General features: G+C 42.4%; 2 protein-coding genes and 1 pseudogene across 3 annotated transcripts in view; 1 reads left to right on the top strand and 2 right to left on the bottom strand.

Annotated features, from left to right (window-relative positions):
• LOC115124437 (pyruvate carboxylase, mitochondrial-like) overlaps positions 1–17,827 on the bottom strand; it is a 671,386-nt gene that overhangs the window by 248,981 nt on the left and 404,578 nt on the right. The gene's annotated exons all lie outside the window — the stretch shown is intronic.
• LOC135574247 (uncharacterized) lies at positions 1,338–3,502 on the top strand. 2 transcript variants are annotated; one of them, XM_065025216.1, is made up of 4 exons: positions 1,338–1,657; positions 1,796–2,733; positions 2,824–2,935; positions 3,200–3,502. In XM_065025216.1, the coding sequence occupies exons 2-4, from the start codon at positions 1,882–1,884 to the stop codon at positions 3,307–3,309; spliced, it is 1,074 nt and encodes a 357-aa protein (XP_064881288.1). In that variant the 5' UTR covers positions 1,338–1,657; positions 1,796–1,881; the 3' UTR covers positions 3,310–3,502. The 2 variants fall into 2 exon arrangements, with proteins under 2 accessions (XP_064881288.1, XP_064881287.1); XM_065025215.1 differs by having other exon boundaries at positions 1,796–2,935.
• On the bottom strand, positions 10,534–15,051 carry LOC135574250 (ATP-dependent RNA helicase DDX39A-like; annotated as a pseudogene).

Raw genomic sequence — 17,827 nt, forward strand, 5'->3', positions numbered from 1 at the left:
TGTTCAGTTTATGTCTCAGTTGTTGAATCTTGTTATGTTCATACAAATATTTACACATGTTAAGTTTGCTGAAAATAAACGCAGTTGACAGTGAGAGGACGTTTCTTTTTTTGCTGAGTTTAGTTAGAACTAATAGTTTTGGAATTCAGATTTTAATTCTGATTGTAATTCTAAGGTTATGGTTTATAGCTGGAAAAGTGGGCATAATAATGGAGGGCTTAAGTTCTATGTATTTCCTTATGTTCCTATACCCCAGGTTGGGACCCTCCAAGCTAGTGCTAGAGAGCAAGTGCTCCAGACAGATGTCCATTCGGCTGGCCATGATGGACTAAGCCTGCCAGCCCTGGTAGACTGCCTCCAGGATAGCCCTCGAAAGGCAGATGTCCATTCGGCTGGCCATGATGGACTAAGCCTGCCAGCCCTGGTAGACTGCCTCCAGGATAGCCCTCGAAAGGCAGATGTCCATTCCGCTGGCCATGATGGACTAAGCCTGCCAGCCCTGGTAGACTGCCTCCAGGATAGCCCTCGAAAGGTAAGAAACATCTTTTAGTTCTGTTGCAAAACATCTGGTTGTCACGGAGGCCAGTTGGTTGCAATCTAGTAATACGACGGGTTGAAAACCAGTTTACAACGCGATAATAACGCCATTAAGACACATGGACCACCTACTAGTTAGAACTAATAGTATTTTAATTCTGATTCTAATTCTAAGGTTAACCCTTATGTGACATGTCACTCAGTACCATCATGCCTATGGTGAAAAATGTGGTTTCTATGGTGATAAGATTTCCCCACTGTTGTTATTTGTCTCAGAACCTTGTGCCGAAGCCCCCGCAAGGCCCCAGGCCCAGCCGAGAGGCAAATATAGCAAAGGCAGAAAAGAAGGCCACAGAGGTTATCAAGGCTAGAAAGTCTAGGGAGGCTAAGTCAGGGGTGAAAAAACTAAGCCGCCAAGTAGTTGGTATGTTGGCACTGCCTCAAACTCTAACTCAAACAACCAGTTACAGTGAGTATTCATCTCCACTTCCAAAATACCTGGATTTATTGATAGAATTCTAAAACGATATATGGTGGAAGGATCCACTAATGTCTACGATCCTCTTTCTGTAGGTGTCCTGCCAGCTATCAAGAAGGGCACTAAAGTTACCCTCCAGTCCTCCAGCTCCCTCTCCGATGACAACAAGGAGGCACTAGGTTAGTTATTATGTTGTTTTTACCGTCTTTTGCACCCGCACATTCCCCTTCTTTCTTTTCTCTTATTGTCAGTAATGGTATTTTCATTTTCTCTCTCTTTTTTCTTATTTTTCTATACAGTGTTTGGAGACATGTTATGTGTGAAGAATTACTTTAAATCAAATGTCAAACTCATTCTATAGAAGGCCGGGTTTCAGCAGGGTTTCACTCCACCCTTGATTGATGAATTAAGGTCACTAATTAGTAAGAAACTCCTCTAACCTGGTTGTCTAGGTCTTAATTGAAAGGAAAAAACTAAAACCCGCAGACACTTAGCCCTCCATGGAATGAGTTTGACAACCCTGTATTAAATACATTTTGATTTGACTAGGGGCCGTCTGCCAGGTCCTGATCACCAGGGTGGGAGACATCCTGAACAGTACCTGCAACGACGATTACAAGGCCAGGCTCATCATCCAGAAAGGTACACTTATAACCTGTTTTGCCCATATGACCAGTAATAACCAGTGTATTACCATTATAGTAAATGTACTAGATACTGCATAGTGTAAAACATGGATGTGACTTTGAACCAGTTCAGAATATGAGTGTGTTTTCTTAGGATTGGATTCCGGTGCCAGGGAAAGGTTCCCTGACTCTCCGTGTTCCTCTTCACCCAAGGACGAAGAGGAGGTGGTTGTAAGTGCCATGACTGTCTCATACCCCAAACCCTCCACCTCTCCCCAGGCAGCATGGGCAGCTCCTGCCCAGACTCTGGAAGAAGAGGTGGGGGGGGCTGAGGTCTCCGAGATGAGTGACAGCTCCCTGATGCCCACCAAGAACAGGCAGGACCCCCTGGAGAAGATTCCCTCCCTCCTACTAGGCAAGGAGCACATCCTCCTTTGCAGCACTCCCTGGGCCACCGTCATGAGCCCCCAGACTCTGAAGTTTATTCTCCACGGCATCATGTGCCGACTGGAGGCCTCAGAGTCCCTCCAGACAAGGAGGGCCAATGACCCCTTCAGGCTGATGAAGGATCTCTTTGTGGAGGTCCAGCATGCCCTGAAGTATGCTGACATCTCTGTCGTCTTTGGCCTGGAGCAGAGCATCCAATTCAGTGGTGAGGATGCAGTGAAGGCCATCGTGACGACTGCGGCTAAAAGATTGTCCCTGCGTTCGGACTCCAACCGGGCTCAACTGCGTGCCGCACGCTCTGGTAGCGAGGCAGCCATCAGGTGCATGGCGGACACCATCACACAAGTCATAGAGGACTGGAGTTTCGAGGGCCATTTTGGAGCCAGGAGGAGCCGTGGTAGTGGGAGGTCACACTCCTCAACCTCCTCAAGGAGTGACGTCACCCTCACCGAGGAGCTCCTGGCTTGGAGGGAAACCCTAGAAGAGGACCTAGAGGAGATGGCTGATGACAGCACTGGTTTGGAAAAGACCAGTGTGAGCTCAGCCATCTCTGAGAAGTCCCAGGTAATTAGCTACCTTTCTGAAAGCACCAAGCCCATCAGCAGCGCCCTCTCCACAGACCTCGAGGACATCACCTCCACACAGGTGAGACGGCCAAGAACCAGTAGATCGTTTTGTTATTTGGGCTGTTTGATTGTGAGGCATCGACTCATATCTGTTTCTCTCTCTACTAAGAAAAAAGAGAAGGAAGAGGCTATGAAAAAAGAAGTGAGGAAGTCAGGAAATAAGAAGCGAGGAAATAACAAGAACCAGAAGAAGAACAAGGTGTCTCCTCTTGGCAATGATAGTAAGTCCTCATTTCTGTCAGTCAACATGTGCATCTGTCTTCAGCACACTATTGTAATGTAAGGACGGGAGACTATGATAAAGTTATCAGGGTCTTATTCATTAGCCACTAAATGGAAGACAGCGGACTAAAACAGGGAGGAACTTTCTTGAACTTGCCAATAACAAATGCTTGTTTTTGTTTTCTGTTTAAAAATATTTTGCTACTGTGTACCCTAATGAACACGACCCTGATTTCATGCCTTGTTCTCTGTCACCTGTTCAGGTACTGTGGCTGCAGATGAGCCTAAGAAAAAACAGGCTCTCCTCCCGCGGATCACAGCCGCCCTGGCAAAACTATTTTGCTTCCCCTGCAAAAAAAAAATGCAAAAGTAACTGTGCAGAAGACGAGTTTGGGAAAACCTGCTGCCACCTCCCCCAACCCATTTTCTAAATAAACTCTCAAAGCCAACAGAAGAGGGAGGGAGACAACCCCCCCTACTCACAACTCATTTTATTATACCCCATTTAATTCAATAAACACAACTTGCAGCTATTTTGATCTTCTTCTTCTTGAGTTTTTGTTTTACAGACCCACCTGCATGCTATAGATTCTTAAGGTCAATTTGCTGTCTACTACAGTATCATTGTTATGAGTATGTTCACTGTGCCAGTCATTATAGCCAGTATAGGCTATAATAATGCCATAACCTAATTGCAATTGACATAATAAGAGTTACATTTGAATAATTCCCTCATTTTATATATTGTTTTAGAGGGAATAAATCTCTAAAGCACTATAGAGTGCCGTCCCTAGGAGGGTGCATCACTTGAGTGGGTTGAGTCACTGATGTGATCTTCCTGTCTGGGTTGGCGCTCCCTCCTTGGGTTGTGCCATGGCAGAGATCTTTGTGGGCTATACTCGGCCTTGTCTCAGGATGGTAAGTTGGTGGTTGAAGATATCTCTCAAGTGGTGTGGGGGCTGTGCTTTGGCAAAGTGGGTGGGGTTATATCCTTCCTGTTTGGCTCTGTCCGGGGGTATCATCGGATGGGGCCACAGTGTCTCCTGACCCCTCCTGTCTCAGCCTCCAGTATTTATGCTGTAGTAGTTTGTGTCGGGGGCTAGGGTCAGTTTGTTATATCTGGAGTACTTCTCCTGTCTTATCCGGTGTCCTGTGTGAATTTAAGTACAAGCCTAAGATCACCATGCGCAATGCCAAGCATTGGCTGGAGTGGCGTAAAGCTTGCCGCCATTGGACTCTGGAGCAGTAGAAACGCATTCTCTGGAGTGATGAATCACGCTTCACCAGCTGGTAGTCCGACGGACAAATCTGGGTTTGGAGGATGCCAGGAGTACCCTACCTGCCACAATGCATAGTGCCAACTAATGTTTGGAGGAGGAATAACGAATTGCCTGGGGCTGTTTTTCATGGTTCGGGATAGGACATTTAGATCCAGTGAAGGGAAATCCTTAACGCTACAGCATACAATGACATTCTTTACGATGCCCTTTCCTGTTTTAGCATGACAATGCCTCAGTGCACAAAGGGAGTTCCAAACAGAAATGGTTTGCCGAGGTTGGTGTGGAAGAACTTGACTGGCCTGCACAGAGCCCTGACCTTAACCACATCAAACAGCTTTTTTTCTTTTAGCTTAATATTGCGGATAGAATGTTGCTTCCAATGTAATTGTCTGCATCATTTCCAATCCCCCATATTTTTGGGGTAAATATATATATCCATACACGCATGCATATATATATGTACACACATACCTATATAGACATACATACTTTTTAAAAATATACCCCGCAAACTCTACCGCCGATCCCCAATACCAAAATAAATGATCTAATGACTCTGCCTCCTCACAGCAGATTCTGCAGAGCTTGGAAGATTGTATCCCCCATATATATAACATTCTATTAGTTGCAAGAATTTTGTATAGTAATTTATATTTAAAAATTCTAAGTTTTGAATCCGGCGCTGTTTTGCGTATCAATTCATAAACCATGTGCCATGGAATGGGTACATCGAAAATCTCTTCCCAACTATTTTGCAATTTATATGGCACAGCGGTCATTTTTTTTTGGTCCTTAAATGAAATTGGTATATGTTTTTATTTATCACACTTTTCTTTAACCATTTATGTTCTTTAATACAGGGCCGACATACAAGTTCCTTACTTTTTCCCCTTCTACTTGCCTCTTCCATTTTTGTGGTAATGCTGCAATTAATTGGTTGTAATTTTGGGTAGAGCAGACATTTCCATATGTCTGTGTTAGCTGCATGTGTGACATAACTCCACCAGTCCTATTTATGATATCATTCACTAAAATTATACCTTTTTTAAAAATTTCTTCGATAAATACAATTTTTTTAATCAAATACTATATTTGAATTTAACCACAATATTTGTTGTACTATTTGTTCCGTCCTTTCAGGTGGATTAAACTGAAATTGCAACCAACTTTCTAAGGCTTGTTTAAAAAATACAGATATTTCTGAGATTATTTCCTTTTCAAACAACCGAAAGTGAGCAGGTGTAATCTGAATAAGGGGGAAAAGACCCTTCCTGAATATAGGATGAGACATGAGAACCAGTTTGGATTTAAGTATAACTTTTGTATGACTGATGCCTTTAGTGAGAGGTCTAATGCTTTAATATTTAATCATTTCTGCCCACCGAATTCATACTCGTTATATAAATAGGCCCTTTTAATTTTATCTGGTTTTCCGTTCCAAATAAAATTGAATATTTTTTTGTTCATATCATTTAAAAAGCAGGTCACTAGGTGTAGGCAAAACCATAAGCAAATAGGTCAACTGTGATATAACTAAGGAGTTAATCAGGGTGATTTTTCTACAAATAGACAGGTATTTTCCTTTCCAAGGTAGCAAGATCTTATCTATTTTTGCTAACTTTCCATAAAAAATTATTGGAGTGAGATCATTTCTCTCTTTTGGGATTTGTATACCGAGTATGTCCACATCTCCGTCAGACCATTTAATTGGTAAACTACATGGTAATGTAAAATGTGCATTTTTTAAGGATCCAATATGTAATATGGTACATTTATCATAATTTGGTTTTAATACAGAGAGGATAGCAAAAGTATCTAGAGGCCGTGGAGAGACCAATTGTGGTTTTAAAAGAAAACATGAATCATCAGCGAACAATGACACCTTCGTTTTTAAGCCCCGGATTTCTATTCCCTTAATATTATTGTTTGATCTTATCTTTGCAGCTAACACTTCGATGGCAATAATAAATAGATATGCCGATAGTGGACAACCTTGTTTTACTCCTCTAGATAGTTTAAAACTTTCTGAGATGTAGCCATTATTGACTATTTTACACCTAGGGTTACTATACAGAACCCATTTTATAAGAGATTCCCCAAAATTGAAATATTCTAGGCATTTAAATATAAACTCCAGTCGTACTTTATCAAAAGCCTTTTCTAAATCAGCTATGAAAACCGATATTTCAGTGTTCTATTGTTTCCAGTACTTGTCTTATATTATCTCCAATGTATCGTCCATGTTAAAAACCTGTCTGATTAGGATGAATAATATCTGACAATATTTTTTAAAATTCTATGTGCCAAGCCTTTTGCTAGGATTTTTGCATCACAACACTGAAGTGTAAGAGGTCTCCAATGTTTTAAACGGACTGGATCTTTATATATACCACTTGGGTCCTGTTTCAGTAATAATGATATCAGACCTTCTTGTTGCGTGTCTGATAATCTACCATTTATATAGGAGTGGTTAAAACAAGCCAATAATGTTCCTTTGAGTATACCAAAAAAAGTTTTGTATACTTCCAATGGTATGCCATCCAGCCCTGGAGTTTTCCCATCCGTAAAGGCCCCAATTGCCTCAAGCAGTTCCTCCTCTGTAATTTGGCCTTCACATGAGTGAACAGCTTTGGAATTAATTGGAACACCGACTGCGAGCCAGGTTTAATCGCCCAGCATCATTGCCCGACTTCACTAATGCTTTTGTGGATGAATTGGAAGTAAGTAGCAAGTCCCCGCAGCAATGTTCCAACATCTAGTGGAAAGCCTTCCCAGAAGAGTGGAGGCTGTTATAGCACCAAAAGGGGGACAAACTCTATAATAATGCCCATGATTTGTAATGAGATATTTGACAAGCTTTTGGTCATGAAGTGTAGCATAAGAACACAACACAAGCCATGGCAACATGTGTAGAATTGCAGGAAATTAGCTTAATTAAACTGTAAAATGCTTTCTTTTCCCCATAGCAAAATGTCTAGAATTGCAAATAGCAGACAAAATGGTTTTAAAAACAGCAACATTTTGTTTCTGCTGCCATGGGAGGGCCTCTAAAAATGTTGGTCGGAGAAGGCGCTGTTGGCCACGCCCCCCACATCTATTTCTCCACCTAGTCAGGTGAACAGGACCTTGCCCTTTATTATGATAAACAAGCCCGGGCAACCATTTCACCAGAGCGGTTGTCTTGGTTGCACTTGTTTTCTAAGATCACTGGTGTCTGGTAATGTACAGGAATGATTCACCTCAGTTCACAGTTCACTCTCTCTGGGAGTATAATTAACGTCACCTCTGGCAAACTATCCAGACCTGTTCTGTAACCCCAAAGGGAGGTTTCATGTGGTGTTAATATAGAGCTGAATGAACACACAATCAACTGGTGACACAATGTACTGGGGCTATTGTACCAAAGTGGCACAGGTGTAATAGTAATAGGTCAGATGGTTTCTTTTTGACGCCACACTAACTATACTGGTCCCAGATCAGTTTCGATCAGTGCCCCCGAAAAGAGGATCTGGCTGGTTCATCTACTTTGGGAAAGTGAGGCTTAAACCAATCCCACGGACATACAGTTTATCGTTTGTGTGTATTTTCTGTTAATGCCTAGGCAGATGCAAGGGCATCCGGGGTTATGTTATGTTGGTGTACAGTGTTAAATCTGTTTGTTATCCATTTGAGGTTAACACAGCAGTGCTGGTGATCCTTTTAATCTGCATCTTATTGAATCAGACCTGATCAGGGTCAGATCGGCCTAGCCCCCCTCCGACAATACACTCACTACCATTGCAGAATCAATTATTAGTCACATCGCATTGCTTTGCAATTCCTTTGGAGGGAGGATGGTGGAAGTGTGTATTTTAAAGCCATGTTCCCCTTGGTATTCATGGAAACGTGATTATCAGGGGGGCGCTTATTGCTACACTAGGAATTCAGGAAGCTATTCTTCTTCTAAATGTGTTTGCGTTTAGGGAACTTGGGTAGTCTGAGGGAGCTTCACCGGATGACATGATATTAGCTAATTAGCCCAAATGTGTCTGTTCTTCATTCAAGCTTACCATCAAAGCAACTTATTCATTAGATTCATCTCGATTCTAGATAACTGTAATGGTTTTCTTCTGGTGAAAGAGAGGCGGACCAAAATGCAGCGTGGTGGTTATTCATGTTTTTAATAAAGACGACTATACATGAACAGACTATACAAAACAAGAAAACTAAAAACCTAAACAGTCCTATCTGGTGCAAACACAGAGACAGGAACAATCACCCACAAAACAGGCTACCTAAATATGGTTCCCAATCAGAGACAATGACTAACACCTGCCTCTGATTGAGAACCATATCAGGCCAAACATAGAAATAGACAAACCAGACACACAACATAGAATGCCCACCCAGCTCACGTCCTGACCAACACTAAAACAAGGAAAACACATACGAACGATGGAAAGAACGTGACAATAACATCCGCTGTACAGGGCCATGGACCGAAATAATGAATTTCGTCCCGAACCAGCCTGCACGGGCCACTCTGTGCAGGTAGGTGTCGGAATCCTCGGGCATGTCGTAGATGAAGACGATGTTGACGCGCTCAATGTCCATCCCTCGGCCAAACAGGTTGGTGGCCACCAGGATCCGCCTTTGGAAGTCCTTGAACTGCTGGTACCGGGAAAGCCTGGGGAAGGAAGGGGGGCACCCATAGATTTAGAATAAGTAGAACAGGCATTCTACATCCTGCTTCACTCCTGTGGGTACACTGAAACTGTGACCCACAAACATGTTGTCTGAGAGAAAGTTCTTGTTAAGTCGATCTGGATAACAGCTTCTGCTACATGACTATTATAGAAAATGTGCAAGTAAATGAGATTCTCAATTTGATTGTGCAACTCCTCATTCCTCTCCTTTTGAAAAAAGTCAACCGTAACTGAGGAGAGGAGGAAATGTGCTTGTATGAAATTAGACTTCATTCACACATAATGCAGATGACATTTACAGGGTGGAATCCCAAATTAAAATGTGTAAAGTAGTAAAAGACATTTAGCTAGACATTGTATGGATAAAAACGATATGCTACTTACGGTTTTAAATATGTGCATGTGTTACGGCAGATTTCCCCCTCTTCCTCTGAAGAGGTGTAACAAGGATCGGACCAATACGCAGCATGGTAAGTGTCCATGGTTTTTTATGTGAAAAACTGAACATGAACACATATACAAAATAACAAAGTGAACTGGCAACGAAACAGTCCCGTGTGGCACAGACACAGGACACAATCACCCACAAAATACCCAAAGAATATGGCTGCCTAAATATGGTTCCCAAACAGAGACAACGATAGACAGCTGCCTCTAATTGAGAACCAATCTAGGCAACCATAGTCATACAATTTACCTAGAAAGGAAACAGCCCCATAAACGTACAAAACCCCTAGACAAGGGTAAACACATAAATCCCCCATGTCACATCCTGACGTAACCAAAATAATAAAGAAAACAAAGATAACTAAGGCCAGGGCATGACAGCATGCTTCTCAGAGTAAACAGCTGATTGAAAGGGGAGGGGTAGATCTCAACTTCAGCAGAGGACACAGTTTTCCTACTAACAAATTGACACTCCTCAACCACTTATCGGTTTACTGATAAGAGGACGGAAAAGTTGAGGACATTCTTTTGTCCAAATCAGAATTTCCCAATGAAAGCCAAGACCCAATCCCAAATCTACCCCTAAACCCTATGCACTTAATAATATCTGAGATGACATGAGGTGTAAGCAATATCCTAATATTGCTTATACCAATCAAAACTGCTCAGATTTTAACAAGTGCATAGACTGTAGGGTTTAGCCAGTGATTTTTTCCTCTCCATCAGAACCCACCTCCCCTCCTGGGCCATGCCCCTGTGGATGGCGATTGCAGGGAAGTTCTGCTCCACCAGCAGCTGAGACAGAGCCACACAGCGCTGAACAGACTTCACAATGATCACCACATTCAGACAGGGGAGAAAATGGCAGTGAGACACCGAAGACAAACATGGGGCACAAAACCCATGCTGCATCTGATATGGCACCCTGGCTTTACCCTGGTCAAATAAATGTACACTCTGAAGACAAAAAACACAGGGCATAAAACTCACAGGCAGAAACTTTGTCGGTGCATAGACTTAGTTCACTTGAATGAGTAAAATTGTATTTAAAAACGTGACTTTCAAATCCATGGACAAAATACATTCAACTCACTCAGATTAAAACTAAAATAAATTACGTTTTAGCATTCAATTCTCTGAAAAGACCTCTGTCCGTACCTGGTTGAACTCGAGCAGGTGAAGAGCTGCGGTTCTTCTCGCTATCCTTCAGCTTGCAGTAGTACTGCTGCAGAGGGTCAACTCTGGCCACTTTTGAGACAGACAGTCACGAGCAGGCAAAGCTTAGATGTGCTAGACTGGAACTTTTTACATGAATATTAAGCCATATCCAAAATCCCTTGAAAAAAAAGGGGGGCAATCAGCAGTTTCTACATCAATTTTTAGACATGAGCTTAGTTCAACTTTCGTACCCCACCAGAACCCAAAATACAAGCTGGTTTCATTCCAATGCTTGTAAACAAAGTAAATGCAAAAATAAACTATATAGTCTCAAAACATGGTCAAAAAGATCATTCTGATATCATTGACGGTCAGTCCTTGCATATAGCTCTACGAATTTCAGAGTGGTTAAATTTCTCCAGACCTATCCCTCCAAAACAGGGGCGAGGAAGATGATTAATTAATGTTTATACTGCCGATTGCCTCTTCAAAGTGCAATTTAGGGAGATGGGTTCATCTCTGTGTGTGTAAAACTGAAAAGTTTCAGAACATGTACATAACCATGGGTTATGAGAACCCCTTCAATGTACATCCTGCATGAACTTGCGGCAGACAGGACGGATGTCTTTGCTTAGGGTGGTGCTGAACATCATGCACTGCTTCTCGTGGGGTGTGAGCCTGAAGATGTCCTGAACATCACGCCTCATGTCTGAGGGAGAGACGATAGGAAAATAATATGGCCGTCACAAAAAAAGTAAACCCACTCAGCCTGAAATCCGAGGACTACATAAAATGTAAATACTTCCTTACGTTTTGGCTAAATCCTTACTTAAGTCACACCATCTATCACATTCTGTTCCAAGATCCACTACTACTTAGTAGGACAGTGTATTAGAAGTGCATTCTAAGTGGTATGCTAGTAGGTACATTGGAACACGTTTTCAATTGACCTTTCCTCTGTGACGTTTCAACTTACTCCTTGCTCCCGTCACTCACATCTGGCATCAGCCCCCCTGTCCTACTGTGGTCTGAATTTGCATCTTGTCACACTCGTCCAGGACAAAGTGCTTCACGTTCTTCAGGTTGAGGGTCTTGTTGCGGATGAGGGCCAGGATGCGGCCGGGCGTTCTCACCACAATGTGGGGGCAGTTCTTCGTCAGCGCGTCCTCGTCCTTCTTGATGGACACGCCCGAAGAACACGGCTGCCTTGATGATAGGCATGTACTTGGAGAAGCGCTCATACTCTTTGCTGATTTGGAAGGCCAGTTCTCGTGAGTGGCACATCACCAGCACAGACACCTGGTAGACAGAGAGAGAGGTAGGGGAGGATGTTTAATACAGAACTCTCTGAATAGCAGAGAAACAAAAAGCACACAAGATTATCCAATAGGATAGAACAGCAGTGTAAACAGTGAGATTTAAAGGAGAACAAATTCAGACTGCAATTGGCCCAGCGTCATTAGGGTTTGGCCGGGGTAGGCCGTCATTGTAAATAAGAATTTATTCTTAACCGACTTGCCTAGTCCAAATAAAGGTTAAATAAAGTTGGCGATTAGACACTTTCTTATGCAAGTATCCCCAGATACACATTAAGCCTATTCCTAAACTACAAAGCACTCAATGGATTCTCCATCGAAAGCTATTTTAGTACAGGAGGATGTAACAGCAATTCAGTTGCTGCTTTCCACAATGTCATTATTCAACCATTCACCTGCCCGTCCACAGGCTCAATCTGCTGCAGGGTGGCCAGTACAAACACAGCAGTCTTGCTCATACCAGACATGGTCTGGTACAGGATGTCCATGCCCAGGATGGCCTGTGGGATGCACTCATGTTGGACTGAAAGACAGAAACGTAACTAGGGAAGTTAGTTAAGAACAAATTCTTATTTACAATGACGGCCTACCAAGAGGCCTCCTGTGGGGATTGGGGCCTGGTATTTAACATTTAAAAAAAATATATAGGACAAAACACACATCACTAAATAAAGAGAGACCTAAGACAACATAGCAAGGCATCAACACATGACAACACAGCATGGTAGCAGCACAAAACATTGTACAAACATTGGGCACAGACAAAAGCACAAAGGGCAAGAAGGGTAGACAACACATCACACTGACAGTTGTGGCTGCTTTGTAAGAGTGTCCATGATTGAGTCGTTGAATGAAGAGATTGAGATACAACTGTACAGTCACTTGGGGCAGAAAACTGAAGAGAGGAGCAACCCAGGGATGTTTGCGCTTTGGGGACCTTTAACAGAATGTTACTGGCAGAACAGGTGTTGTACATGGAGTATGAGGGCTGCAGTAGATATCTCAGGTAGGGGAGGGGGAGTGAGGCCTAAGAGGGTTTTATAACTAAGCATCAACCAGTGGGTCTTGCGACAGGTATACAGAGATGACCAGTTTAAGTATGATGTGATGCTTGAAGGGGCATACATGTATAACTCATAGTCGGAGTCCCAAATGACACCCTATATATTGTGGATTACTTTCGACCAGGGCCCAGTCACACACAGCGCTAGTTTTGAACAAAGCCCTATGGGCCCAGCTCAATAGTAGTACACTATGTCAGGAATAGGGTGCCATTTGACACAGACAGAATGGACAAAGTCAAAAACAGTCCTTGGTTGAAGGTGGGAAGTGCCTGTGAGGCTCACCTTCATAGGGATGTTCAAAGCCACAGTCGACAATGGCGCGGAGCAGCTCTAGTTTGAGCAGGAAGTCTCGGAAGGCGGAGCTGTGGATGGAGACTAAGAGCCCTTTACCTCCTCCTTGCCCGCAGGTGTGGCGGTCTCCGGGGCAAACTGAGGCTCCTCATCCTCTTCATCGTCCAACAGCTCGTTGTCAACGTCGTTCTCTGCCATTCTAGAGAAGGGGTACTTGCTTTAGTTGAAGTTAGGACACACTGGAGACTAGTTTGGGGGAGGTGGGGGCCTGTATCAACAATACAGTAAATTCAGAAGGTTAATTGAAATGCCAATTCAATAATCTATGTACAATTCCTCACCATCTAACCTTAGTTATATTACATGAGGATTCCAATTCTTGTAATTTCACTTTCTGAATTGAATCCTAGTGAAACATCACCGTCTAGCACAGGGTTTTCCATATTCGGTCCTTGGGACTCCAAGGGTTGCACGTTTCCCCCCCAACATTACACAGCTGACTTAATCAAAGCTTGACGCTTATTTGAATCAGCTGTGTAGTGCTCTGAAAAACCCAAAACCCCTGAGGTCCCTCGGACCGTGTTGGGAAACACTCGTCTAATGTATATTCCTACATAGCATTAGCTAGCTGCTAATAATGCTAGTAGCAGGCCGCACGCACACCGCCAAAGCTGGACACTACGCAAAAAGGGAAGCGAATACATTTGGCACATAATCATTACAATTTCCCTAGCTAAAAACAAGTATTGGACCAGCAACCACCCTGCAACTCAGTTTACAGTAGTTAGACAGTTGCACGATTCAATCAAGTTGAACAAGGAATCATGCCTCACTCTCCGCACAAACAATGGCAGCCGCCTCCTCATTCAAACTGTGTGACAGCAAAGTGCTATAAAGGGAAATAGGTTCCAAATGCAAGGTGAATATTCAGAAATAACGTTGGCTCAAATTAATAACGAGCAAGACATTTCTAAGGTCTAACTTGACCTAAAATGTAATTCTCGGAACCAACCTGCGACACACTGCTAGCAGAAGTTAACTACTAACTGACACGACCGTGCTAGTACTAGCGTTAGCTTGACGCAATGCTAAATGTGTTAGTTAGCTAGCCAGATTGCACAAGGTTTTCGCAAAGATTTTAACAAAAATATACTCGAACATGGCTGCTATTTGTGAGCATTATGGAAAGAAAAATATGTTTCTTATTTACAATTGATGCAGATATTGAAAATTACTCAATACTGCACATTTTTTATGTAATTAAAATCGGCTTCGAGTATCACTGCTAGCTAGGTTCACAGGGGCAGTCTAGAAGCACTGTGCTCGTGTATTCGTGGCCACTATTGGTCCATTTTAAAGGCAATCTCAACAAACCGACCTGAAAACGAACCGTCTAATTTAATGCCGATCTTGATTTTCAATATCTGCATCAAATGCCGATCGGGATTTCGCACGCTGCCCTAAACTAAATTGTAGGCATAATTTCTTGTTTGACAACACTGGTATGAAAAAAGTACACTGATAACCTTATTCAGCAATAATGTAAACATTTATGATTTCTGTCAATTATAGCTACGTGTGACTAGGTTTCCTCATCCAGAAAAAAATCTGAATTTAGATTAGATTTCAATCGATTAGATTATTAGTCGGTCGGAGATGTAATTGTAGGGTACAGTGAAATTCTTAAGATCTGAACTCCAACAGTGCAGGTCAAAAAGATAAGTGAATGAAGTGAATGAAACAATAATACGAATATGTGTAACCGGTGCTATACTGCACCGCTGTAACTCTACGTTGTGTGTGGTTGATTGAGACTAGACGTGGACTTTGGAGACCTGGTAGTTTTAATCAAGCAGAACTCACTCTCTGCATCCTGCATCTGCATCCTGCATCTGCATACAAACATTAATAGTCTCTCCTTATTATACATAACATATTTTACAAAATAAAACATTTGAAATAAAACAGAGCACATATGTTCTGCGAATCGTGGCCTCTTTCTACATTAGATACACAATAGGAGGGACTGGGATCATTCGAGGAGCTAGCCATCGTTCACACATACAATAAATAGCCTGCTAATACCTTAGCTAGCTATTAACCACATGTTGAATTCAGAATGTTGATATCATCCTAAAAAGTACAATTACAAGTGCATCTTAACAATACCATCCACTTATGAGTAACCTCCAAATACACATCATTATTCATGAACAAAACACTGTGTGTATGACTTTGTACTGAACAAAATCAAACTTTTCTAAAGACATAAAAAACGTGACTACCTCTCTCAGGATACAAAATGATTTGAGCATGCAGGGCAAAACGTAAGAACACACTCCACTTCAGCCAGGATGCAGGCATGCATAATAACAAATCAACACGACATATTAATATATGAACCTGGTGAAATTCACATAGTACTTTAACAACTGTTACATATGCATACTATATACATATTTATTTACAACATTTACAAACCAACAGCCTGCATTCATCCAGTTTGTATACATTATGATAGATATGTGACATGAAGCTATATTGGGCAATTTGGGCAAAGGCGTAACAATGACTGTCTTGGACAAATAGACATTTGATCATATCAGCTTACTACATCTGTCTTCCCTCACCAAACCCATCAATGATTTGATTTATTTGACTATAATATATCAGTTATGGCCAACAGAGGGCAACATTTATCCATATAATACGATAAAACCTCATTGAACCTAAATTAATTGAGTTACATTGTAAACATTTTTCAGATATCGTATGTGATCAGAAAAAATGCATTAATTTCCCGGAGTGGTCGCTCTGTGCTTTTGTAGTTGACGTCATAATGTACGATGAGATATAGAAGCCTATGACGTAAACGAACTCAAGAAAATGTTCAGTGCGCTACTTTTGCCTCAGTTGAGTTGATGCTTTGCAAAGGACAGTCATCCTCATGTTCAAATAAATCACTTTGAGTGGGCAAAGAAGACATTCTGTGTAAGTACAGCATAACTGGCCAAGATGTTGTAAAAAAAATGTTTGAAATGTATTTAAAAATGTATTTGTTTATTTAAAAAAATGTCAGGTCCAATCTGAAGGGTTCCTGAAAGCACAATGGATAGAAATCATAAACCGTTGAGAAAAATTATTCTAAAAGTAAGTCTCATAAGTGATAAAAAAATGTTTGTTCATTCTGGGGCTATCCCTCTTGATATGTAATGAGGCTATCTTCTTGGTAGTATAACCTATATGCTGTAAAAACAGATTGATATGATTTATAGTTGGAAAAGTGGGCATAATTAATTCAGGGCTAAGGTTAAATGTATTTCCTTATGTTCATATACCCCAGGCTGGGACCCTCCAAGCTAGTGCTGGAGAGCAGGTCCTCCAGACAGACATCACTGACCATGATGGACTAAGGCTGCCAGCCCTGGTAGACTGCCCCCTTGACAGCCCCCTAAAGGTAAGAAAACATCTTATAGTTCTGTTGCAAAACGTCTGGTTGTAACGGAGACCAGTTGGATGCAATCTAGTAATATGACGTGTTGAAAACCAGTTTACAACGCGATAATAAAGCCATTAAGACACATGGACCACCTACTAAACTCAGCAAAAAAAGAAACGTCCCTTTTTCAGAACCATGTATTTTAAAGATAATTCGTAAAAATCCAAATATCTTCACAGATCTTCACTGTGAAGGGTTTTAACACTGTTTCCCATGCTTGTTCAATGAACCGTAAACAATTTATGAACATGCACCTGTGGAACGGTCGTTAAGACACTAACAGCTTACAGACGGTAGGCAATTAAGGTCACAGTTGTGAAATCTTAGGACACTAAAGAGGCCTTTCTACTGACTCTGAAAAACACCAAAAGAAAGATGCCCAGGGTCCCTACTCATCTGCATGAACGTGCCTTAGGCATGCATCACACCTGCAGGACAAGTACAGGATGGCAACAACAACTGCCCGAGTTACACCAGGAACGCACAATCCCTCCATCAGTGCTCAGACTGTCCGCAATAGGCTGAGAGAGACTGGACTGAGGGCTTGTAGGCCTGTTGTAAGGCAGCTCCTCACCAGACATCGGCACAACGTCACCTATAGGCACAAACCCAACCGTCGCTGGACCACACAGGACTGGCAAAAGTGCTCTTTACTGACAAGTCGCGGTTTTGTCTCACTAGAGGTAATGGTCGGATTTGCGTTTATCGTCGAAAGGAATGAGCATTACACCGAGGCCTGTACTCTGGAGCAGGATCGATTTGGAGGTGGAGGGTCCGTCAAGGTCTGGGGCGGTGTGTCACAGCATCATCGGACTGAGCTTGTTGTCATTGCAGGCAATCTCAACGCTGTGCGTTAAAGGGAAGACTGCCTCCTCCCTCATGTGGTACCCTTCCTCCAGGCTCATCGTGACATGACCCTCCAGCATGACAATGCCACCAGCCATACTGCTCGTTCTGTGCGTGATTTCCTGCAAGACAGGAATGTCAGTGTTCTGCCATGGCCAGCGAACAGCCCGGATTTCAATCCCATTGAGTATGTCTGGGACCTGTTGGATCGGAGGGTGAGGGCTAGGGCCATTCCCCCCAGAAATGTGCAGGAACTTGCAGGTGCCTTGGTGGAAGAGTGGGATAACATTTTCTTATTTAATTTT

The sequence above is a fragment of the Oncorhynchus nerka genome, linkage group LG12, assembly GCF_034236695.1.
Source record: "Oncorhynchus nerka isolate Pitt River linkage group LG12, Oner_Uvic_2.0, whole genome shotgun sequence".
NCBI classification, from domain to species: Eukaryota; Metazoa; Chordata; class Actinopteri; order Salmoniformes; family Salmonidae; genus Oncorhynchus; species Oncorhynchus nerka.

Excerpts from the sequence above, each read along its gene's own strand:
- LOC135574247 (XM_065025215.1), top strand. The coding sequence starts at position 1,882 with ATGACTGTCTCATACCCCAAACCCTCCACCTCTCCCCAGGCAGCATGG. Across the intron at positions 2,936-3,199 it reads GTCTCCTCTTGGCAATGATA|GTACTGTGGCTGCAGATGAG; the intron begins GTAAGTCCTCAT and ends TCACCTGTTCAG.